Source organism: Sesamum indicum, linkage group LG8 (assembly GCF_026168435.1).
Source record: "Sesamum indicum cultivar Baizhima isolate 11 linkage group LG8, ASM2616843v1, whole genome shotgun sequence".
In the NCBI taxonomy this organism is placed as follows: Eukaryota; Viridiplantae; Streptophyta; class Magnoliopsida; order Lamiales; family Pedaliaceae; genus Sesamum; species Sesamum indicum.
This window is the reverse complement of record NC_142664.1, coordinates 18,639,959-18,662,607: the sequence shown is the minus strand read 5'-3', so window position 1 is coordinate 18,662,607 and position 22,649 is coordinate 18,639,959. Positions and strand designations below refer to the sequence as shown.

General features: G+C 36.5%; 4 protein-coding genes, 1 non-coding gene and 1 pseudogene across 8 annotated transcripts; 1 reads left to right on the top strand and 5 right to left on the bottom strand.

The window, feature by feature from the left end:
• Positions 1–227: 227 nt before the first annotated feature.
• On the bottom strand, positions 228–6,069 carry LOC105168063 (C2 and GRAM domain-containing protein At1g03370). 2 transcript variants are annotated; one of them, XM_011087983.3, is made up of 10 exons: positions 5,897–6,069; positions 5,156–5,812; positions 3,654–4,886; positions 3,167–3,349; positions 2,750–3,033; positions 2,528–2,644; positions 1,881–2,143; positions 1,498–1,765; positions 1,144–1,416; positions 228–851 (listed from the first exon to the last, which is right to left on the bottom strand). In XM_011087983.3, exons 2-10 carry the CDS (start codon positions 5,502–5,504, stop codon positions 657–659), a joined length of 3,165 nt encoding a protein of 1,054 aa, XP_011086285.1. In that variant the 5' UTR covers positions 5,505–5,812; positions 5,897–6,069; the 3' UTR covers positions 228–656. The 2 variants fall into 2 exon arrangements, with proteins under 2 accessions (XP_011086285.1, XP_088740100.1); XM_088883974.1 differs by having other exon boundaries at positions 1,525–1,765.
• A 589-nt stretch (positions 6,070–6,658) lies between these two features.
• Positions 6,659–10,049, bottom strand: LOC105168062 (farnesyl pyrophosphate synthase). Its single transcript, XM_011087981.3, has 11 exons — positions 9,758–10,049; positions 8,785–8,809; positions 8,560–8,675; positions 8,368–8,454; positions 8,169–8,285; positions 8,001–8,089; positions 7,668–7,719; positions 7,486–7,581; positions 7,343–7,387; positions 7,156–7,245; positions 6,659–7,069 (listed from the first exon to the last, which is right to left on the bottom strand). The coding sequence occupies exons 1-11, from the start codon at positions 9,875–9,877 to the stop codon at positions 6,869–6,871; spliced, it is 1,038 nt and encodes a 345-aa protein (XP_011086283.1). The 5' UTR covers positions 9,878–10,049; the 3' UTR covers positions 6,659–6,868.
• A 1,680-nt stretch (positions 10,050–11,729) lies between these two features.
• LOC105168061 (farnesyl pyrophosphate synthase-like) lies at positions 11,730–12,493 on the bottom strand (annotated as a pseudogene).
• A 4,157-nt stretch (positions 12,494–16,650) lies between these two features.
• On the top strand, positions 16,651–20,073 carry LOC105168058 (serine/threonine-protein kinase D6PK). 3 transcript variants are annotated; one of them, XM_011087977.3, is made up of 3 exons: positions 16,651–16,916; positions 17,620–18,699; positions 18,850–20,073. In XM_011087977.3, exons 2-3 carry the CDS (start codon positions 17,747–17,749, stop codon positions 19,718–19,720), a joined length of 1,824 nt encoding a protein of 607 aa, XP_011086279.1. In that variant the 5' UTR covers positions 16,651–16,916; positions 17,620–17,746; the 3' UTR covers positions 19,721–20,073. The 3 variants fall into 3 exon arrangements, with proteins under 3 accessions (XP_011086279.1, XP_011086278.1, XP_088739803.1); XM_011087976.3 differs by having other exon boundaries at positions 16,651–17,072; XM_088883677.1 differs by lacking the exon at positions 16,651–16,916 and adding an exon at positions 17,097–17,279.
• Positions 20,074–20,263: 190 nt separating this feature from the next.
• Positions 20,264–21,932, bottom strand: LOC105168059 (uncharacterized). Its single transcript, XM_011087980.3, has 4 exons — positions 21,336–21,932; positions 21,133–21,251; positions 20,918–21,033; positions 20,264–20,767 (listed from the first exon to the last, which is right to left on the bottom strand). Exons 1-4 carry the CDS (start codon positions 21,745–21,747, stop codon positions 20,485–20,487), a joined length of 930 nt encoding a protein of 309 aa, XP_011086282.1. The 5' UTR covers positions 21,748–21,932; the 3' UTR covers positions 20,264–20,484.
• On the bottom strand, positions 20,422–20,494 carry TRNAF-GAA (transfer RNA phenylalanine (anticodon GAA)). The gene has a single exon. It is a non-coding gene; the product is annotated as a tRNA-Phe (tRNA).
• Positions 21,933–22,649: the final 717 nt, after the last annotated feature.

Sequence of the window (22,649 nt, the reverse complement as noted above, 5' to 3'; positions counted from 1 at the left end):
TTTATTATACTTAAGTTTTAAAAATTAGAATTACCTTGGTTATTTTCATATTTAGATTTATAAAAAGATTAAATTGAATTAAATGTTCAAAATGCTGAAAGTACTTTAGAACATTACATAAATGCAGAAGGATAATTTGTTTGGTATAATTGACAGCACCATACTGTATGTATTGTAACCCTGAACTGTGTTTCAACTCAAAGAATCTAAACCAATATTTTGGACATCACACAAGCATAAAAGGAAGAAGATCCTGTTACTGAGTCATGAAACTTCTCCAAATCTTACAACAATACAGATCTCCAGAAAATAATACACATGAAGATCTGCTACATACTAAGGAACTACATCCACGTTCACCACCAAATTAGTCATGCTAAGTTTTCGACCAAAACTGTTCACTTGAGAACAGGTTGAGTTGATTTTGCTGCATATATACACTCGGTGGCCGCTGCAGTGGCCATGCATGAGTCTCATTACATCAAAGCATGAACAACAATTACAAAAATATAAGGAGCTATTCAGTTTTGCCTCTTAGCATCATTCTTGACATGGAAGAGTCAGAGACCATCAAACGGAATCGACATGCATTAAGCATAGTGTCATTTTAGTTGTTTCTACCGCAACTGGAATCAGAGCAGCATGTGGAAAAAATTTTATGCCCCTGAAATGTATTCTTTCTCTAGTTCACTGAACATGATCCTCAGCCGCTTCAGCAGATTTGAAGTAATGCTCTTTCTGATCCTTTTCTGGTGTCTCGTGTGTTGTAACCATTCAATTCCAAAGTATACTTGAACACTACAACCTACTGATCTTGACGGTAGATCCTCAACCTGATACCTTAAGTGAAGCTGCAAATAAGTGCCATATATTGGTCAATAGGAGATCGTATGCCTTCAGAAATAAGAAAAAGAATACAGAAAGTTCTACTAAAACCCCCTTAAGTTATCTTTTACATTACAAATTTCTTTTAGCCATCTGGTTCTCAAATGGGAATCTGTAAATGCAAAATATTGTTGTAGAGATGCATTCTGATTTATAAGACCAAGGAACCTTTCTGTATTGTATTCAGTCACTGTAATTATTCCTAATAGCAATATATATGGAGTGCTTATAGGAACATGGTAGATGGCATGTGCTTACTGTGAAATAGTTGCCAAGCATAAAGCCCTGGAGATTCATGATTTCTTCAACGAGATAACCATTGTTACTAGAAAGGCCAGACTTTTGCTGAGTGCTAGTCACTTCTCCTCTATAACGAGATATAAGTTTATCAAATTTGTAGCGAAGCTGCCTCTGATAGACATCCGGCTTTTCAGATTCCCAAGGTGTTCGAGTATAATTGAGGCATCCAGCTCTCTCCGCGACCCTCTGGTCGATGTCACACTCTCCGAACAACTCCATAAAGAAACTAGTCTGTGAGCAACAAACAAAGATAGTTCAAAGTCAGTTGCATGTACAAGGAAGATTGGGGTGGGTACAAGGAATATTACTCACAGGAACTGCTAGGACAGAAGAATAAACCATAGACATATTAACATCCTCAGGTCCCCGAAAAGACCCATTGTCTTCATTTTGAAGGCTTCTGGCATCAGAATCTTCGTCTGCTGTTTGATGCCTTTTAGACTCCAGTTCCTCCTGGACGCTTTCAGCCATAGACTCCTCTTCAGCAGTTTGGGGACCATTTGCTTCGGATTCTTCCTCCGCTATTTGTACCTTCTGTTCAGGAGTCAAGGCTCTTGCCTTCCAGAGTGCCATGATTGTTCTGTATGATACAGACTTAGAGAATCAACTACAGATGAAATTCCAAACTATGTATAAATGGTGTACGCATATAATGTTAACTACTATAGAAGTAACTGATGTGCACTATAAGTTACCGTTGTGCCACATCGAAAGACACAAAAGAGTGGAAATGAAACTTCAGCCTGCCATCTGAATCTTGTTTCTTTGCTCCATGCCGTGCGTCAAATCCTCTTCCTGGCTTTAGTATCATCACCATGATTGGGCTGCCCATTGACGACAGAGTCGGAGGTATAACTTGAATATCTTCTATGTCTTCCCAAAGAAAGAAAAATTTCGTCTTGTGACCAAATAGGTCTGCATGGAAGCCAATCATTCTTACTGAAAGAAAGAGACGGCCCTGCCACAGAGCAAGTAAATTAGCAACCAAGACATAGTAATCCACAGAAATGTATAGATATATACATTTCATGTCAGAAGATTTCATTATATACAATGAACCCGTTTAGCAAGTCTGAATATCCTTGTCTCGGTTTGTGCCTCAGTTGGCCCCATGAATCATTCCACCTAACCCAATAGAGGAAAAGGAATCTGAAACTACTCATCTAACTTCTGTAAATACAGGATACTAGGACAGAGGAGCAGCAGCCTTATAATCCAACTTTAGGAACGGAGTTACAAACATTATTTTAAAGAAATAGATTACCAGTATATTTTCATGACCAGAGAAAACACAAGATAACATGAATAAGTTTTTATTTAATAAATAGCTGAATTTAAGTACCTGGAGAGGCATTCTTCGTTTCAAGTTACAAGCGAAGTCATTGATAAGAAACTCCTCAGGGGGCAACCCGAAAAGCTTCTGGAATGCTGAATTTGTTTGAGGTGAACGCAATTTTATCTGCAAACATTTCATGCATGTTAATAGATCAAATAAATGGAAATGTGAAACAAAGTGTCAATCCATCAAGAATCGAAGCAGTAAGATGAGGAAGAAGCCTTTTACCTTCTTGCCAACTTCCTTCTCCATCTTAGCTATATAATCTTTGACAATATTTTTACCCTTAGTATTGTTCAAGAAAATTTTTAAATGTAACTTTGACTCAAATGCCTGACCCAACTTTCCTTGTAGGGGAATCCAGATATCAGACAAATCCGAGAAATTAGATTTTAAGAAATTAATTTCAGCACGTCCAAGAGATGTAGCCTCACTGAAAGGCCCATCAAAATCAAAAACTTCCACACCCAGCGTAGATGGAGGCTCATCCGTTGCATCAAATTCAAAAATTTCTGCAAGGAACTAGTTATGTCAATGAAGAAGCTAATCCAACACAAAAGTTTATGTAACTTTATCCTCTTATAACTTGGCAACAAAGAAAGAGAAAATGCTAGCTAAAGAACAGAAGATAGTAGATACACATACCATTCCAAAGAGGTTTAGATCTCTGAAACTTGATAGAGCTTGTTCTTTTTTTACCATTGCAAGTAAACACCACATAAGGTTCGGAGGATCGTCTTGAGTTCACCTTTACCAAATTGCTCCCTTCAATTAAGGCAACCGTAAGCAACCATCCATCTCCCTGTCCTTTGATTCCGTGATCGCTGCCTATAATCAACAAAACAAAGGTGAAGCATACAAACTGAGACAGATAGGCCAACCTTGCTGGACCAGAAACCATGGTGGCTAATCAATATAACCGATGATTAACTCAAAGCTTAAAACAAGCAAAGTTGAAACAGACATGCACAACCATGCAGATATGTAATCGTATATGATTCAGAGATAAGTAACGTTGTACTTGAATGCGGTTCAGTTAGGCCACATAATCGATATTTGAACAATTGATGCTTTTAGATCACGCAGGTCATCATTTCTTCAGCGGCGTGCCAATTATGAAGTACTAGAATACCTTTTTGCGCTCTGGCCTGCATAAAGCGAGACGCCGAGTCCAGCAGCCGTTGCCCTAACAGAACCAGTACTCCACATACTATTAATTCACTAGGGGAATCAGGCAAGTCCAAACCAACAAACTCAAGACCCTGAACTGTACTAGGCATAGCCAGTGATAAATGTGTGAGCACATATAACCCCAATAAAATAGCAGCAATTACTGGAACGTTAACAAAATACTGAACAGCCAGTTTCCAATCAGACTGATGCTCCACTTGAAGAGATGCCAAAAGCTGATCTTTCTCGGAGCCAATATCTTTAAGATCAAGTGGCTTTACCATCTGGGCTAGCAACTTTTCCATCTGCTCAAAGCTCTCCTTTATACCTTGTCTTGCTCCGTTTTCAATCATACCTTTCATCATAGTGCTCTGTGAAAAGTTAATTCGCCAAGAAACTACCAGTCGAGAAGACTGCTCACCTGAAGGCTGTTCTGGGCCAGGAGAAATGCAGTGAAGAACTTCCGCCTTAAAAGTTTTCCCATATGGAGCATCGGGAGTGTTCACAGTGGCTAAAACAGCAAAAGCCTTGCCATCAGCTTTCAGATATGTTTGCTCCTCTGTAGCTTTCAAAGCTTTAACCAATTTGGTCGGAGGTTTAATAGAAGAAACCACTCTTTTTAGGCTCTCACCATTGTTTTCAAATTTCCAAGGTCCTATTTGCAAGTCAGTAGATCCCTGCATATCTGCTGAAGACTTCAAAAAGTTTGAATCTGGTGAGAAGATTATTGAGTTCAATTCTGGAGGTGCTGTGCCATAATATTTGTCTAGAACTACTCCTCCAGATAAATTACTTGGAAGTTCACCTCCTTGGTCTTTCATCTCCAGACTTCTCATCAATTCTTGGAAACCAACTGACGAGAATTGTTCCTCAGACTTCTGCTCCCCATCCACTGAGTTCACACTTTCAGCATCTGACACATCAGTTGCTTCAACAGAGGTCATGGGTGTTGTGTCCCCATTCTTATTAAACATTTGTACAATTCGATCAGCAAATGTTGGTGCGTGTAACTTTTCTTCCGCAGAAGAAAGAACTTCTTCTAACCTCGGACAAGATGACCTCCGATGTAAAGACCTTGAAGCTGTGTCGCGGCCAGGAAAAGAATGCTTCTTTGACAATGCTGAAGGATCGCCAATGGGTGGCAACTCCAACAAAGTGCTATTTTGCGAGAAACAAATGGTAAGAAGAATTTCACCTATTATAACAATATAACATTGTCAATGTGAGGAATCCCTCTAATTATTTGAGGTAAGCTACGTTCATCATATGCCTTAGAATATAGCCCGCCAAACATATGCCATATGAAAATTAAAACTGAAAAAGCATATACAGCATCACTGGAACTATCATGCACGCATAGAACAACTAAAAACATGCCAGATTAGACATCAACCATAAGCATAGAAGATAAAAAACTTCTAATGCTTCCAAAGCAAAAAAAAGAAAGAGAGAAAAAGACCAGACCACCATCCTTGCTCTTGGCCTTCTTGTTCTTGGACTGCAACACGTACCAAGCAGTGCCAAGGGACTGGTCTTTAGCTTCAAAAACCCAATTGACGGGCACTTTCGTCTCTCCAACAAAATCATCATTGAAGTACTTGTCTTCATCTAAAACAGATATAACAAGCTCTTCTTTCAAATCTTCAACTTTAAACGTGAATTCCTCACACCATGATGGATTCAAACATTTTTTCATTACTTTAGTCCGGAACTTTTGCTTCCCCAGCTGCAGTTTTACATATGGATCACTAAGTCCATGTGCGTCCTTGGCATATATATTTTTCGCTTCAATTACACGGACCAAAAGCTTCATCTTAACCGAAAATAATCAACAAAAATCTTATGATTGTTTGCTAATCAAACAATCTCACAAAGACTTAACATAAAGAATATGGTCATTTATGTGGAAAAGAGTTTGTCCAATAAACAGAATGCATTAATTGCATAAAACCATAAAATCGGTTGAAGAACTCCGAACGACCATACACATAAATATGGAAAGAAACAAAACCAACTCCTCGCTGATATTCTCACACATGAGAAATTGGTCTATGAACAAACAAAAAATGCCGAATGTTGGAGTGAAAAAGACAATCTCCGATCGCCGCGATACAAGAAAACCTGCAAACATCAAGGAATTCCTTGTGATCGAGAATGCAGAAAAAATCTAAAACCGGTGGACATAATTGAACATGTGTTACAAACCCAGGATAAATGGAACTTAGATTTGTGGGAGTCTGAAATCGATTGCATTTCTCCCAAACGCATGTCAGAGAGAGAGAGAGGGAGAAGGGAGGAAGCGTAGTTGCAGAAAAGCATGCAGTCCCCTATTCAATTCTAACCGTCTCAAACGATTTCCCTTTTTTTGCATTATTCAATTTTCCTTCTTTTTCTGAAACCTGGAAAATGTCGCTCCATTTTGTTTGTTGTTTTTTTCCCCCCAATAAGATATGGTTAGTTAATATATTTTACAATATATCTAAAATTAAAATATTAATTAAATACATCAACATTAAAAAAAATAAGATTAATATTAAAAATAAACTATATATCCACGTTAATAGAACTCGATTTCATAACTTTTTTAATTAACAGAAATTTTATATGTATGTTTATATATTAATACATGAATTATAATTACCTTATAAATTCCATGTATGAATAATTGATATACTAATTATTAGTACTAATCAGCAAATACTATTTAAATGAATAACACCCATGACCTATATATTGATGGAATCAGAACGTATGATAAAATAGTTCCAAGTGAAATAAATCTAATTCATATTTTTACAAAGAATTATAAAACTGTTTTATTCTTTACAAACTAAACTTTAAAAGTAGCATCAGAATTAATAATACAAAATGGCATTATAATGAGAATATCAAATGAAATTTTTAATATTAGAAATGTTATTACTTACTTAGTACCCAACCAGCACATGACAAGTTTATGGACTAAGATTCACTCAATCAATTGGCTTTGTTCAGGAGACGTTTCTTATCATAATAGCCACGAAAACGTGTTTTACACTCTCATCAAAGAATAGCAATACCCTGGAAGTTGCTATAAGGGGAAAAGGTTACTATTACAAATAGAAAACTTGTCTTTTTTTCTCTCCAAGTAGAAAACAATTCCTCTGCTTATGTCCTGTATTTTAGGACCTCTTACCATTACTTCTGCCGCTTATATATCTTGTCCAAGAAGGACTTCAAGACTGCCTGCACAGTTTTGCTGGGATGAGCATCGATCGAGCGCGTTAGTCTGTTGTAACTCTTGCTTTCGTATTCCGCAAACACACCTTGGAGATTAATGTCGTTATAGAGGGCCTTAATTTTTGCAACATCAGCAGGATCTGCCTTTCCATAGTGCTCCTGGTAATAAATGTATCCAGTGTGTTAGAACACATATGAAAAGGGTTGGAAGAATGGGGGAAGATACTGAGGGGCTTAGTTCTTACGAATAGAATTTTCTTTTGTTCTTCGTTGCAGTGCTCCAGGGCTTTCACGACTAGCCAAGAACACTTGAAGTCTTCAATATCCGTTCCAATCTGTTGATGGATAAGGATGAATTATTAAAAGTAGCCATTCAGGATGCTCAAGGTTTAAGAATACGAAGCTAATGGGGAACAAAGTTCAGGACCTGACCTTTCCAATCTTTTCAGGATCGCCAAAACAATCTAAGTAGTCGTCCTGAGCAGATGTCAAATTTTAAACGAACGAGAAAGTCAGTAGCACCAAGAAATAATGGCTGAGATAAATACTAACATCGAGATGCGATATAAACTCACTTGTACTTGAAAGTAGATTCCCATGTCAATGAGCACGTCCTTCACATGTACATGGTTTTCTAGGTTCTCGCCCGCCATGAGCAACGCACATGCAACCTGTATAATTATAAGAAATTTTGAGCTGGAAAAACACATTTCTCTCAATCTTGAATTATGTATAATGACAATTAGTCCCCACTCACTGGAAGATAGAATGAGTAATAGGCAGTCTTGTACTGAACAATGCGGCGGTGACTGCAGCATATTCAAAACAGAAAAACTTATGACCAGAAAATTGGAAAGAAAAATTAAAAAGTTCTAAGCACCATATAGCAACCACTGAAATGTCAGGATTTGCAAGTGAAAAGGGTCAGGTCATGAAAGGCTTGGACTGGAAAACCAATGAATGGAGCCAATGGCAAGCAACCAACAGGCAAATTCAGAGATTATGCATGTCCAAATGTCATGCATACACCTTGATCGATGGACAATTTATATTTCAGTTGAAGTCAAGACTTTGAAAATTCTCCACTCACAGTGGCAATGAGTATTTCGATAAATCCTTTTCTCCTTCAATAGTAGTGATTAAATCTATCATCTGTCCAGAAGCAGTTTGAAACTCCACCTAGCAACATACAAATACTGAAGTTAGAATATCTAATGGGGAAGAAATCGAATTCTTTATTACTGATCAGTCATAATACCTCGTTGAACAAATCCAGCAAGTCAACATAGTAAGGCTTTTGTCTGAAATGCTTCTTGAGAATTCTAGGAATGTGGTTTCGGAGCATGATCCCATCATTTACAGCAATCAAACCAACCTAGAATGAAATTCATTCATTCAAGGTGAATGGCTAGGGGCTTAAAGCCAAAAAGCTTATGACCATAACATTGAGCACAAACCTTGGGGACTCTAAACCAACATGGTTGACCACGCCGGGTGTGAGAACTATCCATGATATCATCAAGAACAAGAAAATATGCCTGAAGCTGCCATTACAATGTATAAAGTCAGATCCTAGTGCAGAAAAAAATCTCCAACTGGAAAAGACTTTTGCTACTTAAACAAGTAAAGAAGTATCATCTTTAACCTACCCATTCTATACACCAGCCCAATGCACTAGCAAGGAACACCTCATCTTCAGTTAAGTCTTCACCTTCTTTTAGTAATTTATAGCTATCAACAACTGAAAGGCCTCGGTTTAACTTTCCTGCAAACAGTAACTCAGTCTTTAGTACAGAATACTTCAGCAGGTGAAAGTATCATACATGAGTTGTATCTAATATTTAGAACATGAATGTTGCTCAAAGAAATAATACCTCCAGGCACATTGTAGTCCAGCATCTGTCATAGATAAAAATAAAGCCACGTCAGGAACCACAAGAGCAGCAAACTTATGCGTGTTGTGTAACTTTAGCCAACATGTCATTATCAATGTTCTATATTACATGATATCAAATTCAAATCGTGGTAGAAGTTCAACAATTTGTATGTGTGGTTGTGAAGTTACATTTACGTGCACACAGACAAAGTCAAATTAAAAAATGATGGATACGACTTCTTGAATCAGTATCACAATCTTTTCAGAGGATGTGTAGTGCATGTGAAGAGTATAGAGAAGTAACAAAAGAAGAGGAAAAGAAACAGTGGAAAGCAATTAAGACACACTGTGATGCCTAGTAGTAAACAAGATGATCGTTAGAAACCATTAAAATGCCCAATCCCGCAGGCACTAAAAATTTAACCTAAGTTGCGGAATTTTATAATCACTTGAATCTGTCTGTCAACAGTCAACACTGATCTGAGCCAGACAGGCCCATTATTTCTGAACAAGAAGGAACAAGAAAGTCTTTTATGAACTACTAAATCTATCTCATTATCTGTCTAAGTTATTGCTTCTATTTATACCAAAAGCAAGAGCTGTTCTTTCTTACCTGCTCATCTCCTCCACATTATCCATTTCAACAATTCGGAAGAACACAACATCAGAAACTCCAGATATTTGCAGAACGCTTATCAAATCCCGGACTAGGCACGTTTAGACTCTTAAAAAATAGGTTAATCAATTGAGTATTCACCAATATATGTCCCATGATTCACTTTCGTTGGACAGATGGAGAAATTACAATGAGCATCCAATGCAAATCCCATATCAGAATAGTAAATAGAACTCAAACTGTGAGCAGAATTCAGCAGCCCGTCTCTTACACTCCAAGATTAAGCAGAAACGAATACGATACATCATATATGCAAGCAAACAAGAAAAGAAGAAGAATAAATCAACAAGCTAACCCGCTCGACCCATTGGCGAGAAGCATCAGTCCATTCAAAAGCGGGGTCATTCAAGAGGTCCGATTTGAGCACGGAATACACCCCAAGAAACACAGTCCTCAGATCCGACGGATTCGCCATATGTTCGCCGGAGAAGTAGAGGGAACAGAGGGACAGGCAGAGCGAGAACAGAGAAGAGATGCCAATTGCCACCTCTCTTGTCTCTTTTGAACTGTAGTGTATGTATGCAGTAAGAGTTGGGGTGGGGTGGGGAGGAGTGAGGTGTGGTGGGGTGTATGGTGTACCCTCTGCTTTTGTACTACAAAGCAGCATGCATTTACTCAGGTCTTGGGAGCTGCTCGCTGAGGTTTGCCATACTAATATAATAAATAAATAAATAATAATATATTTATGTATTAATTTTAAATATATTAATTTATAAATATAAAATATTATTTATTACATACAAATAAAAATAGAGATTTAGAATCAATTACGTTGGACCCGAAAAGGATATTAAGGGAATTGGCACATGTGATTTCAATGACATTGGGAGCCAATGAATGTTGTACACGTGTGAAGTTGATTGGGGGTTGGTGGGAAATTGGATTTCGTAATTAAATATTTTCATTCACGTGTGGGAATGGAGAACAACTTTCTATTTCGTTTACCAGATTTGCTGTAAGAAAAACATGTAAGTTTTCTAATTGGTCCCTTACGTTATTCAGTGGGGAACTTAATGACATAATGTCGTGTTTGTTAGGGGACACAGTTTTCCTTGACAAGATTTTTCTTTATTTATTATTTATTCCACACAAAAAAGACATTCGCAAACCAACTTTTTATTCAACTAACCACCACCCTTTTAAAATTACTTTATTTTTTATATTAAGAACATTTTCATTTATTAAAATTCAAAAAGAAATTTATGGTAATTGTATTAATACATTTGGGATGGAGACGAAAATCGAATACTTAATTTGGAAAAAGATAATCTTTTGAATTTATTGTTTTAAAGATTATATTTTTGTATAAGGTATTAGGTGAAGATTATTATCTATACAAATAAATTGGAAGAATTTAGAAAAGAAAGTTTTATAAAGAATTCCATATGGTGGGGGGCTGATTAGGTTGTAATTATAGAAGCTAATAAGTCATTTACATGGTAGGAGCCCGTTATTAAATACTACACGATTGAGTTGTTTAATGCAGATAGTAAAATTAGAGAAAAGAATAAAATTACAAAATTGTCCATCATCTTCACCGCTCCCCACCCTCTACTTCCTACCATCGCCCTCTCTTATTCAAAATTGGGTATCTGATTATAAGAAGGGTATACATGTAATTTCTCATTTGAGAATGGATATTCCGATGATTTTTTCCACAGCTTTTTATCTTCACAAAACTAACAAATATTTCTAAACCAATAAATATATTTATAAAAAATAATAAAATAAGTGACCTTTACTAAAAAAATGACTATACATTCTTTAGTCTTTTTTATCTCGATGTAGATTGTAGAATACAGTTCCCACAATTTCTCTGCTTAGGTCCTGTATTTTAGGACACCTCTTACCATTACTTGTGCCTATTGTATATCTTGCCCCAAGTGGCCTGCACGGCTTTGCTGGGATGAGCATCCACCCAACGTGTTAGTCTGTCGTAGCCTCTTTCGTACTCCGCATACACACCTTGGAGATTAATGTCTTTATAGAGGGCCTTAACTTTTGCAACATCGGCAGGATCTGCCTTTCCATAGTGCTCCTGGTAATAAATAAATCCAGTCTGTTAGAACACATATGAAAGGGTCAGGTCATGAAAGGCTTGGACTGGAAAACCAATGAATGGATGCAGCCAATGGCAAGCAACCGACAGGAAAAATCAGAAATTAAGCATGTCAAATCGTCATGCATACACAGTGCATCAATGCCAATTTACATTTCAGTTGAACATATGTTCCTTATTTCGTGTCAAGACTTTGAAAATTCTCCACTCACAGTGGCAACGAGTATTTCGATAAATCTTTTTCTCCTTCAACAGTGGTGATTAAATCTATCATCTGTCCAGATGCAGTTTGAAATTCCACCTAGAAACATGATAAATTATACTGTAGTTAGAATATCCAAGGGGCCGGGAAGAAACCAAATTCTTAACTACTGATCAGTCATAATACCTCGTTCAACAAATCCAGCAGATCAACATAGTAAGGCTTTTGTCTGAAAGACTTGTTGAGAATTCTAGGAATGTGGTTTCGGAGCATGATCCCATCATTTACAGCAATCATACCAACCTAGAATGAAATTCATTCATTCGAGGTGAATGGCTAGGCGCTTAAAGCCAAAAAACTTATGACCATAATATTGAGCACAAACCAACATGGTTGACCACGCCGGGTGTGAGAATTATCCATGAACAAGAAAATATGCCTGAAGCTGCCGGTCCAATGTATAAAGTCAGATCCTAGTGCAGAAAAGAATCTCCAATTGGTAAAGACTTTTGCAACTTAAACAAGCAAACAAGTATCATCTTTAACCTACCCATTCTATACACCAGCCCAATCATCTTCAGTTATGTCTTTACCATAGCTATCAACAACTGAAAGCCCTCGGTTTAACTTTCCTGCAAACAGTATCTCAGTGTTTAGTACAGAATACTTGGAAAGGTGAAATATCCATCGTACATGAGTCGTATCTAATATTGGGAGCATGACATGTTGCTCAAAGAAATGATACATCCAGCCACATTGTAGTCCAGCATCTGTCATAGATAAAAATAAAGCCACATCAGGATAAAACTTGGTGAATCAGTATCATAATCTTTTCAGTGGATGTCTAATGCATATGAACCGTACAGGGAAGTAACAAAAGAAGGGAAAACGAAACAGGGAAAGCAATTAAGACACACTATTAGTAAAAAAGATGACCATTAGAAACCATTAATATGCCCTAATCATTCATTTTTTATTTTTATATATCCTTAAATTTGGGACTAATTTAAGCATCGGACTGCTAATCCTTTATTTTGCAAGTTCTTTTTTCTGGGGAATTTATTTAAAAAATACAGGAAAAAAAAATTAGAAAAGTAAGGTGAATTGGAGGGATTTAGAAAAGTAAGTGCCACCATGGTGAGTTAATTTTTATTAAAAAAAAAAATTTCTCTATGTCACCGCGGTGGTTAACCGCGGTGACATTGTTTTTAGAGAAAAAAAAATTTTTAATGTGTTATCGCGGTTCAAAATCAAGGTGACAATTTTTTTTTTTAAAAAAAAAATATTATTTTATTCCACGACGAATTGCTGCCAACTTTTCGTTAAAATTTCGGCACCATCATGGCGAGTTGTCAACCATCAAATATACCGTTCGACTCCCCTTGATGAGACAAACATTTCCCCACAAACAATTTCAAGTTTTATCAATCATAAATAATGACTTTTTAGCACGACCACCGCACTTTTCGATCGTCGATTCTCCGCCATCAGAGCGACCCACGATTACGGACAACCACCACTGGACTCGCCTCGACCTAACGGTTCTAACGAGACCAACCTAGTTCAATTTTATTAAATATTTGTTGAGATATGAAAATTTGAAAATTTTTCAGCTGAAAATTCGCGCTGAAGCTGTTTGCTGTCATTTCTCCACCGTCAGGACGAATCACATATTAAGACCATAGCCGTTCGAATCATGTCGTCCAGACGATTCCAACAAGACCAGTCTTGCTCAATTCCGTCAAGTATTTGTTTGTTCAATTAAAACACGTATATTTTAAAATAGTTATAATTTTATTAAATTTATTTATTAATTAATAATACTATTAATAATTAATTAATAATATTATTTATAAAAATAATTAATTAATAATACTATTTATAATTAATTAATAATACTATTTAGACCAGTCTTGCTCAATTTCATCAAGTATTTGTTGACAATTGAAAATTTGGAGATTTTTCCACCCGAAATTCGCTGAAACTGTTTGCCAAATTCATTTTTTTTTTGTTTGTTCAATTAAAATATATATATTTTAAAATATTTATAATTTTATTAAATTCTATTTAATTAATTATAAATAGTATTACTAATTAGTTATAAATAGTATTATTAATTAATTATTATAAATAGTATTATTAATTAATTAAATAGAATTTAATAAAATTATAACTATTTTAAAACATATGTATTTTAATTGAACAAATAAATACTTGATAAAATTGAGTAAGACTGGTCTTGTTGGAATCGTCTGGACGACAGGATTCGAACGGCTATGGTCTTAATCTGTGATTCGTCCTGACGGTGGAGAAATGGCAGCAAACAGTTTCAGCGCGAATTTTCGGCGGAAAAATTTTCAAATTTTCATATCTCAACAAATATTTAATAAAATTGAACTAGGTTGGTCTCGTTAAAACTGTTAGGTCGAGGCGAGTCCAGTGGTGGTGGTCCGTGATCGTGGGTCGCTCCGGTGGCGGCGAATCGACGGCCGAAAGGTGCGGTGGTCGTGCTAAAAATTCATTATTTACGATTGATTAAACTTGAAATTATTTTTTTTTAAAAAAAAAAATTGTCACCGCGGTTCACATTAAATTTTTTTTTTTAAAATCAATGTCACCGCGGTGACATAAAGAAAAATAAATTTTTTTAAATAAAAATTGTGGCACCACCACGGTGCCACTTACTTTTCTAAATCCCTCCAATTCACCTTATTTTTCTAATTTTTTTCCTGCATTTTTTAAATAAATTCCCCCTTTTTTCTCATGAATTTTTACTCAAGTGGCCCAAAACCATCTCAAAGATCCAAAGACTCTGAACTTGTGTTAAAATTGCACGCATCAGTTATAATTTCTAAATTTATGTGTGAGGAACCAAATTTTTAAATTAAAAATAAAAATTGTGAGCTTGAATTGACTAATATGAAGTAAGTTAAAAAAATAAGAATAATTTTAAATTTAAAATCAAATGTGAGGGACTACAATGAATTTTACCTGATTTATATAATTGTCTTAAAATATCACGTGCAGTGCTTGTGATCATTCTTTGATAGAATTTTTCATTGAAAATTGGTACGAGAAAGCAAAATGTAATTCTCATGTTTTTTAGGTGACAAACTGTAATTAAAAAAATATAAAATAAAAAGCATAAAAACACTATAATTCAGATGACAAATATACATCATTCTTTGATCAACTGCCAAAAATTTACCCTCCTATCCAAGATTCTCTAGTTAAAAAATAAATTTTCAAATTTAAATTTTTAATATTTGATATATATATATATATATGTATATTTATTTGGATAAATTACATTAACACTCTTTGAGTTTAAGTCAAAATATACAAACGGCCTCTACCTTTTACAAAATTACAGCTACACCCCCTGAAGCAATAATTGTAATTACAACTATTCAAATGTAATACTTATACAGATATCACCTAAAAGACATTACACTAACACCCTCATGGGGTGTAGCTGTAATTTTTAAAATATAGAGGGTGTTTGTATAATTTAACTTAACTTTAGAGGATGCCAGTATAATTTACCATATTTATTTAGCATATATAACTGATGATTTATACTTAAAAGTATACTATATTGATTAATTTCAAATAAACACTAAAAGTTTGTTTTTTTTTTTTTTATCAAAATAATTTTCCCAGTCAATTAAAAAAAGTGTAAGTTGTCTAATACTAAATAATTATCCATAATGAATTGTTAGGTTAGGTATTGGTGAGGAGGGCTGGTGGAGATTAATTAGCGAGGGTGATTAAGGTGGGTGGTTAGTATTTAATGATGATGTGAAAGATTCCGCAGCATTTTGAGACAGTTGGTCCCATTAAAGCGTTATTGAGTGGGGAACTTAATGACCTAATGTCGTGTTTGTTAGGGGACACAATTTTCCTTAACAAGATTTTTCTTTATTTATTTATTAGATATTAGCAAACCAACTTTTTATTTAACCAACAACCACCCTTTAAAATTAATTTAATTTTCTTTTACATAAAAAATATTAATAATAATTGTATTTATTTATTTCGAGTCGAGTCGAAAATCGAATACTTACTTTATGAACCTCAGAAGAAATAAATTTTTTTGTGAGTTTATTATTTTAAAGAACAAACTTCTATAGATAATTCAATACGATCCAGTTTACTTGAGTTGATTATGTTGAATAAGATTAATTATACAAGTTAGTAGGCCATTTACATAGCTGGACAGGGGCTCGAGTTTAGAGTTAAAACTCGATATTAAATACTGTTAGGTTGAGTTATTTAACCAAAATAATAAAATTGGATAAATGATAAAATTACAAAACCATCCATCATCTTCGCGGCCGCCACCGTTGCCTTCTTCCTTCCCCCGTCGTCCTCCTTGCCTTCTTCCTCCAACTTTGGTAGTCCCTCTTGCCGCCTTCTTCCTCTCGCCCCCTTTCCTCGTCTTTTTGTTCATCTGCGTAAATGATATAATAGAGTTGGGCATTTGAAAAAATTGAGGTTATAAGGAAGCGTATATATAATTTTTTTATTTGAAAATGAATTATCAAGTAAAATGCATATTATTATTTTTTTATTCAAATGAAACAATATAACAAAATATCTTATCTATTATTAATTTCAGACTTTTTATTATATATTTAATTTAAATTTATTATATTATTTAAATAATTTATATCACAAAGTATACGATACATACATCATTAAAAATTTGATGAGAATTCTTTTTTTCACAAACTTTTACAATTTATTTGTAAAATTATCCGTCTTAATTTTTATTAAGTATTATTTACAAATACTCTTAATTTTTACAATGGTAAAGGTAAGATTTTTTTTAATGATTTATTTCTTATTATAAAAACAAAAATATTACAAAGAATCGTAAAATCAAGCTCTGAGTTAAGACCTCGTTTGGTTGGGGAATCACTCGCTAACCCATTGCGGACAGACACACACCAAAAACACGAAAATGAAACTCAATCTGCTCAATTTTATGATAGTAAAACTTTCAAGAATCTAAAAATAATTTCATTAATCTTCGTTTTCTCTCTCCTCCACTTGTTAACTGCTGGCACAGCCTCACGGGTACAAGAACGAACGACCAGAAACAGGGCCGTGGAGTAGTTTCTCTCTTCCACAGTGCTCTTTTTTCACTGAAAAAGCTGTTTTCTGAAGACTTGTGTGTTGCAAATTGAGGTCCTTTGTCCTATTTCCTTCTCAATCCTTTGGGTTTTTTGATGGGTTCGTCGTGTCCCTTGGTTTCAAGATTCTGTGCGGTTCACTCTCTGATTGTGGATCTGTGGTGGGGTTTTCTTTTGGTTGTGGGGTTGTGATCAAGATCTGATTTTTATGGTAATTTCATCATGAATTGTGTTTCTGATGAACTGTTCTGTCATTATAGAATAATTGCATGCCATTGTAGAGAATTGCTACTCATTGCCTTTTCCATGGTGGTCCTTGATTCCATGTGTGGAGTTCATCTGCTAGGCTTTTCTTTTCGTGTTTCGGGGAGTGGGCTTGATTTTTTTACTTTATTGAAGCCTCTTTTGTGGGAGAAAGGTATATGTCTGGATTTGTGTGATTGACTGGTGTTCTTTGCTTGTGTCATCGCTCTCTGTCTATTTTCTAGCTTCCTTTCTTGGTATTTTGCCCTCTTCATATCTGACAAAGTTACAGTGGAGCTTTTGGTTAGTCTCTGGGTTTTCTTGAAATTTTATCTTTGATAGTTTACTGCAGTTGAAGACGCTTGACTATTTTAATCTCTGAATTTGTTCCTCATTGATTGATACACTAATTTTGCGATTTAGTATTATTGTGAATTTGATATGTGAATCCAAACAACCATTTTCTGTAGTTATGTTGAGAGATTATGTGGACTGAATGGTTTTCCAACTGGCAGGCTTGTGGTTTGACAGGGTTGATGGACGAAATGTTTGAATCTTGATAATGGGCGTCATAGCTATTGCAGTTGTTGCTGAAAAACTTATTAGTTGGAACTTTCTTGAACAAAGTGTATTGATTCTGTGATGGCCTCAAAAACGGATACTGGAGCTCCCATAGGCGTGCAACAAAAAGCTATTGGTGTTCAGCACGTAATCAACATAAGTTTACCTTCTCTGGTCTCAAAGACTGATGAGCTCAAGCTGGTTAATCCTGAACAATCAGCAGAACCTGCTAAGGTGACTGCTGTGCTGTCTAAAGAAGATAATGAATCCAACAGATCTCCAACTAATCTTAAAGATCCTTTGAGGTTGTTGGGAAACTCAGACTCCAGTATCTCTTCCACTGGATCAGAGCAAGCATCTACAACTCAAGATCTTGAGGTCCATCATAGAAGCACCTCCCTGGAAACTTCCACTGATCAAGAAAAGAAATCATCTGGCCTGGGAAGTGTGAAGAACAGTTCAGTTTATGCAAAGGTTAGTGATGGAGTTAGTAGTCTAAGTCTTGCAAAAATGAGCGGAAGTGCCAAAATAGGTGATTACAATGACTTCATTGAGAGTGGAAAGAGCAGCATGTGTCGGGGAAGCACAAGCAGTGATGTGAGTGATGAGAGTACTTGTAGCAACTTTAGTAGCATGGTCAACAAGCCTCACAAAGCAAATGATGTGCAATGGGAAGCCATCCAAGCTGTGAGAGCCAGAGATGGCATCTTAGGCCTGAGCCATTTTAGGCTGCTGAAAAGATTAGGTTGTGGAGATATTGGGAGTGTTTATCTGGCTGAGCTGAGTGGAACCAAATGTTACTTTGCAATGAAAGTTATGGACAAGGCATCCTTAGCAGGTCGCAAGAAGCTTCTTCGTGCTCAGACAGAACGAGAGATATTACAGTCCCTGGACCATCCCTTCCTTCCTACTCTATACACCCATTTCGAGACTGATAAGTTCTCATGTTTGGTGATGGAGTTCTGCCCTGGAGGAGACCTACACACACTTAGACAGAAACAACCAGGAAAATATTTTTCTGAACAAGCAGCAAAGTAAGACATCTTCAAACCATGTCTAATATTGAACTCAAACTTCAGTAAACCTCCTTCGTTTAGTCTACATGCAAATTTTCTGAAATAAGCTGAAGAGTGTGTCTTTTTAGCTCAATACACTTACTGCTTTCGTTAATTTCCTTGTGGCAGATTTTATGTTGGAGAGGTGCTGCTTGCTCTTGAGTATCTTCACATGCTTGGGATCGTCTACCGTGACCTTAAGCCTGAAAATGTTCTTGTTAGGGATGATGGACATATAATGCTCTCCGACTTTGATCTTTCACTTCGATGTTCTGTCAGCCCAACTCTCATAAAGAGCTCTTCCTCTGCTTCCGATCCTCAGCACAAAAGTTCCATGTACTGTGCCCAGCCAGCATGCATTGAACCGGCCTGCATTCAGCCATCATGTGTTGTCCCGACAGCATGCTTCTCTCCTCGTCTCTTTTCTAGCAAATCCAAGAAAGACAGAAAATTAAAAACCGAAATTGGAAATCAAGTGAGCCCACTGCCTGAGCTGATTGCTGAACCAACAAATGCTCGATCAATGTCATTTGTTGGAACTCATGAGTATCTCGCACCTGAGATCATCAAAGGTGAAGGCCATGGAAGTCCGGTGGACTGGTGGACTTTTGGGGTCTTTCTATATGAGCTTCTGTTTGGTAAAACTCCGTTTAAAGGATCTGGTAATCGAGCGACACTTTTCAACGTTGTTGGACAGCCCCTTAGGTTTCCAGAAACACCAGTTGTCAGTTTTGCTGCGAGGGATTTGATTAGGGGTTTGCTCGTAAAAGAGCCTCAGCGTAGGTTGGCCTATAAAAGAGGCGCAACGGAGATAAAGCAACACCCATTCTTCGAAGGAGTTAACTGGGCTTTGATACGTTGTGCCACCCCTCCTGAGATCCCCAAGCCTGTCGATTTCGAGAGATTACCTCTTCCCCCAGCAAATGAAAAGTCTGCTAATATTGTTTCTGTCACTGATCATCAGAAGAGTGATAAATATCTGGAGTTTGATTTCTTCTAGTTAATGTTGACATCGTTGGCGCCTGTACTGAATCAAGAACAACTACTCAGGACAATCTGGAAGACAGCGACCATGGTTTTGCCCTCAAGGGGTGTGATAACTGGCTGTTCTTACATCAAGGCAACGGTAACCTATATTAATGCTTTCACTGCACATGGAACTGGACAACGGATGGCCACAGGATGAGTGTCAGCTAAAACATTTGCACTGTGTATAATTTTTCTTATCTTATTTAGGACTGGTTGAATTTAAGACATGTTAGGACCGAATCTTAGACGCAGCCGTCAACTTGTATGTATGCTGCTGTATGTGCCGACATTTCAGTTACCAATCAGCTACACACATTCCTTGCAGTGAGTTGATATTGTTTCTCTTTTAGTTTCAGACAAGAAAATACGATAACAAAATTTGGTTATTGTAAAAAGGTCTGTCTCCTGATGTATTTATAATTCCTACAAAGTTTATGTTTCAAGTACGCCGTGGATTACTGCGAAACTTACCAATGTACGGATGCAAGAACATAAAAATATGGTACAGAGCAAATCAACAGAAACCTAGCTAGTCCAATGTTTTTATGAATTAGCCTATAATGTTTACACCAGTTGATCTACAAAACCCAGAAATCATTTACTAAGAGATCGAATCCTAACCGTACATACTGCTCTACATAGTTTTACAGTGGCAGTAAATACAAAAATGATTGCGGTGAGCGTGGATCGAACACGCGACCTTCAGATCTTCAGTCTGACGCTCTCCCAACTGAGCTATCCCCGCTTGTGCTCTTGACTTTGCAACTGATCAATCAAAACGAAATTAAAACACCCACAAGAATACGACTCGTCCACATGTTCTTGGTCTTGGGCTGATCCTGGAGCAGTCTGATGAGTTATCCGGAGTGAGAGAGTGGAGGAGGAGGAACGAGACTCCGCCATCACCTCGGACATCTCCTTTCCTTCACATATAATCTTAACCTCACAGAACTCAGGTGCATTCTGCACTATCTCATCAGCCACCCCGTTGCCTTTCCTACTTGACCTCAATATCCTCCTAAAACAAAAAAAAACCCATGAGAAACAAGATTTACATATATATATATATATATATGTGTGTGTGTGTATCGAGAAATTCTAACCCAAAATGAATTCGAGATTCGGGTAAGAATTCTTGGGTATATATCTCAAAAGTGGGAAATTTTACCTGACGGTGGACTTGGTGGCACCTAAGACCAGCTTTCTTATGTTGAGAATGGGAATGAGGTCGAGTATAGCTTTTGCTTCCGTGTCACTTTCTATGACTATGGTGTCCGCTTTAATCTTTGATGATAATACAATCATGATCATCACAAGAATGCATCAGAGTCTTTGATTGTGTGTATACATATCTTTTGCAAGTGTTGAATTAATTAATAATACCTGGGAAGCAGAACAGACGATCAAGAACTTGCGTAGAAACTCTCTCCTCTTCCGTCTTTCTTGGGCCATGTAAATCTCCTTCTGCTCAGGGTTCACTTGACTTACTGGTAACATTCCCACTGCCATTACAACAAATATTAATACACAACACACAGCAGCTGTGTTGACTGTTGAGAGAGAGAGAGAGAGAGAGAGAGATTTACAGGGGGAGGGAATAAACTTGGTCTCTGGGAAGACGCGAATGAGAAACACAAGAGTAGAAGAAGGGTTAAGGACAGCATGGTTGAGAGTCCAGATCAAGGCATCCATGCTTGTCTGCTTGTTCCCGCCCACCGCCACATACACCACATCTTCCCCTCTCTCCTGGAAATCAAACGAAAACACGCTTTCCTCTACTTCTTCTCTGATAGTACTCAGATGATAACTACCACTAGTACAACCTCCATTGTTGTTCCCAAGATCAAACACCGAAATTAACTGAGCTTCTTGAATCTCCCTCAACCCACCTCCGCCATTGAAATTCTCCCACCGCCCGTCATGATAGTGAGCTCTCAGCTGCGGAACCTCCCGGCCAGAATTCCCGTCCAAGGAACCGATTGTCAGGTTCGCCGCCATTTCCCACGGGACAAGGATCAAAATTAATGATCTCAACTGCGCTTTTCTTGATGATGAGGATGGAACTTTTCTTGGGATTTTATTTCTAGGTTTTGAACAAGTGGGACAAGAACATCCTTGGAACGTGGCGAGAAAATTGATGGAAGAAAAGGGCTAACATCGACTCTGATTCTCTCCCTCATTCTATAAATTGGAATTTTTTTAATCTGGTCGAATTAATTAATTAAAGTGTGATGCACCCGTTATTTATTTTTATTTTTTAATTATATATTGATTACAAAATAAATATATTGTAATTATCATATAATAAATTTAGATCTAATTAGAATTTTTCAATTAAATTTTCTCTCTGGAAAAATGAAAACCTTTTTATTCAAATTAATTTTGAATCAAATCAGACCAATCATATACTTATCATATGTTAATCAGTCTTCTTAAATTATATAATAATTATAAATTACACTTATTATATAATTAATTTTAATACAAACAAAATCAATTCAAACTAAAATTGCCAAAGAAATGGATCCTTTGGCCAACAATTATTGACTGAGTTGGCGACGAGACCAGCATTGAATTGCGTCGGTGAATAAAATGTAATTCTTATCTTCTAAATAATTTGTAATTTTAAAATTATATCCTGACCATAATAATTGATACCCTTAGGGAGTCAATTTAATTTATCCTTAGGGAGTCAATTTAATTTATCATAATAATCAAGTATAAATTATTCAAAAAAAATTTAAAAATTTTGGTATTGATGTAGGTCGCGCGAAATCAGGATTTTCGGATTGAATCGCTATGTCGGATCGCTGGATTGAGGTCGTTGATTCCCTCTTTCGAGTTACCTGTTGTGGATCTTGAGAACACAGCAAACGTAAGACTAGCCGAGAAGCCCTCGG

Bases quoted from the DNA above. Each gene is read 5' to 3' on its own strand.
- LOC105168058 (XM_011087977.3), top strand. From the start codon at position 17,747: ATGGCCTCAAAAACGGATACTGGAGCTCCCATAGGCGTGCAACAAAAA. The intron at 18,700-18,849 runs GTAAGACATCTT...TCCTTGTGGCAG, and splicing joins TTTTCTGAACAAGCAGCAAA to ATTTTATGTTGGAGAGGTGC.
- LOC105168063 (XM_011087983.3), bottom strand. From the start codon at position 5,504: ATGAAGCTTTTGGTCCGTGTAATTGAAGCGAAAAATATATATGCCAAG. The intron at 4,887-5,155 runs GTCTGGTCTTTT...TTGTTATAATAG, and splicing joins GGCCAAGAGCAAGGATGGTG to GTGAAATTCTTCTTACCATT. The intron at 3,350-3,653 runs GTATTCTAGTAC...TGTTGATTATAG, and splicing joins GCAGGCCAGAGCGCAAAAAG to GCAGCGATCACGGAATCAAA.
- LOC105168062 (XM_011087981.3), bottom strand. From the start codon at position 9,877: ATGGCGAATCCGTCGGATCTGAGGACTGTGTTTCTTGGGGTGTATTCC. The intron at 8,676-8,784 runs GTATTATTTCTT...TACTGTTTGCAG, and splicing joins GGACTACAATGTGCCTGGAG to GAAAGTTAAACCGAGGCCTT. The intron at 7,720-8,000 runs GTGAGTGGAGAA...AATATGCTGCAG, and splicing joins TCGAAATACTCATTGCCACT to TCACCGCCGCATTGTTCAGT.
- LOC105168059 (XM_011087980.3), bottom strand. From the start codon at position 21,747: ATGGCGGCGAACCTGACAATCGGTTCCTTGGACGGGAATTCTGGCCGG. The intron at 21,252-21,335 runs GTAAATCTCTCT...TTGTAATGGCAG, and splicing joins CAAGTTTATTCCCTCCCCCT to TGGGAATGTTACCAGTAAGT. The intron at 21,034-21,132 runs GTATTATTAATT...TTATCATCAAAG, and splicing joins TCGTCTGTTCTGCTTCCCAG to ATTAAAGCGGACACCATAGT.